General features: G+C 37.8%; 1 protein-coding gene across 1 annotated transcript in view; it reads right to left on the bottom strand.

Annotated features, from left to right (window-relative positions):
• LOC107642618 overlaps positions 220-1,300 on the bottom strand; it is a 2,196-nt gene continuing 1,115 nt past the window's right edge. Inside the window, exons 2-3 of the mRNA XM_021122894.1 lie at positions 985-1,300; positions 220-861 (exon numbers count right to left, since the gene is read on the bottom strand). Coding sequence (XP_020978553.1) covers positions 675-861; positions 985-1,289 — 492 coding nt within the window. The 5' untranslated portion in view covers positions 1,290-1,300 and the 3' untranslated portion in view covers positions 220-674. The remainder of the gene's footprint in view (positions 862-984) is intronic.

Below are 1,300 nucleotides of genomic sequence, written 5' to 3'. Positions count from 1 at the left end.
TTTAGCAGCTGTGTTTCTTTTGTGACTCCAGAATACGAATGTAATATCAAATGGGGAAAAGAGTAAAAGAACTGAATACAATCATCAACAACCATGGTAATTAGTAAACGGTAGAATCAAATTCTGTTCTTCTTAGTATTATTATTATCAATTTCTTCTCTAAACCAATATCATGAACAAATAAAAATAAAACAGAGAACAAAAGAAAGAAGAAGGAAATTTAGCTCGTATTCAGTTTCTTCGTTAAAATTATGAAACATTTTTGAGACAACATACATAATAGTAAATACATTACATGAAAGTAGCAGAAAACCAAAACGTTTGGTATACTTTTTCCCACCCCAAAAAAGAAAAAAAAATTCCCCAGAAAATAAGCCATTTCGGAGAGAGGATCCCGCAAGCGTTACAGTACACACTCTTCTGAACAGGCGTAACATTTACAGCTTGATGAACAAAAATTACTTCCACAACTGGATCTCTTCTCTCTCGAACCTTCTTCGATGAAAGAAAGAAAGATCTATCCCCAAAATTAAAAAAAAGAAAAAAAAAGAAACACCTTCTCTTCTACTTTTTCTTTTTTTGTTTTTACTTTTCTCTTTTTTCTGTTGTTTTTTTAGTGTATTCTCTCTCTCTGATAACCCTAAAAATTGCATCGAGGTGGTTGGTTTTTTCATCTAAGCGGCAGCAACCGTTCCTGTACGGAAAGAGTAATCTTGAGCCCTGTTTGGTGATGTGGATTTTCTTTGCTCCTTTTTTCTCAAAGCTTTCATGGAAGAAGAAAGGTTCCGATTCTTCTCCTTAGCTTCGTCTATCTCAATCTGTTCTAGCCTGCACTCTTCGCTACAGAAAGGCGTGTCACCCCTGCCATCAAATTTCAAAATCAGATTCCAATTATCCAAACCCTAAATCTAAAATAACAAAAATCCATTGCTGAATTGGGGAAAGGGATCTCGAATTCTTGAATCCTTGAATCTTGATTCTAACCTGTACATGAAGATGTCTCTGTTTTCCCCGAGTGGCTTCTTGCAGAGGAAACAAGAATGGAGGAAGTGAGGCTGGTGATCTTCGAATCTTGCATCGTAGAATCTGGCGGCAGATCTCGGCGAAGAAAGCGAGAAGGGTGCTCCTCTAACGCCAGGGCTTCTGTAATAGGTAGCGTATCCCATAGTCCTGGAAACAAGGGTGTGTTGATATTGGAAGTAGTTGTGACCTGAATGGCCAGGCTCTGTGTCAACCACAGAATCGTCTTCGTCAAAGAAACAATGTCTCTGGTTATTTGAACCAGCCATGTTCGCAAAGA

This window comes from Arachis ipaensis, chromosome B05, assembly GCF_000816755.2.
Source record: "Arachis ipaensis cultivar K30076 chromosome B05, Araip1.1, whole genome shotgun sequence".
Taxonomy (NCBI): domain Eukaryota; kingdom Viridiplantae; phylum Streptophyta; class Magnoliopsida; order Fabales; family Fabaceae; genus Arachis; species Arachis ipaensis.
The sequence above is the reverse complement of the archived record's forward strand: the minus strand, read 5'-3'. Positions and strand labels throughout refer to the sequence as shown.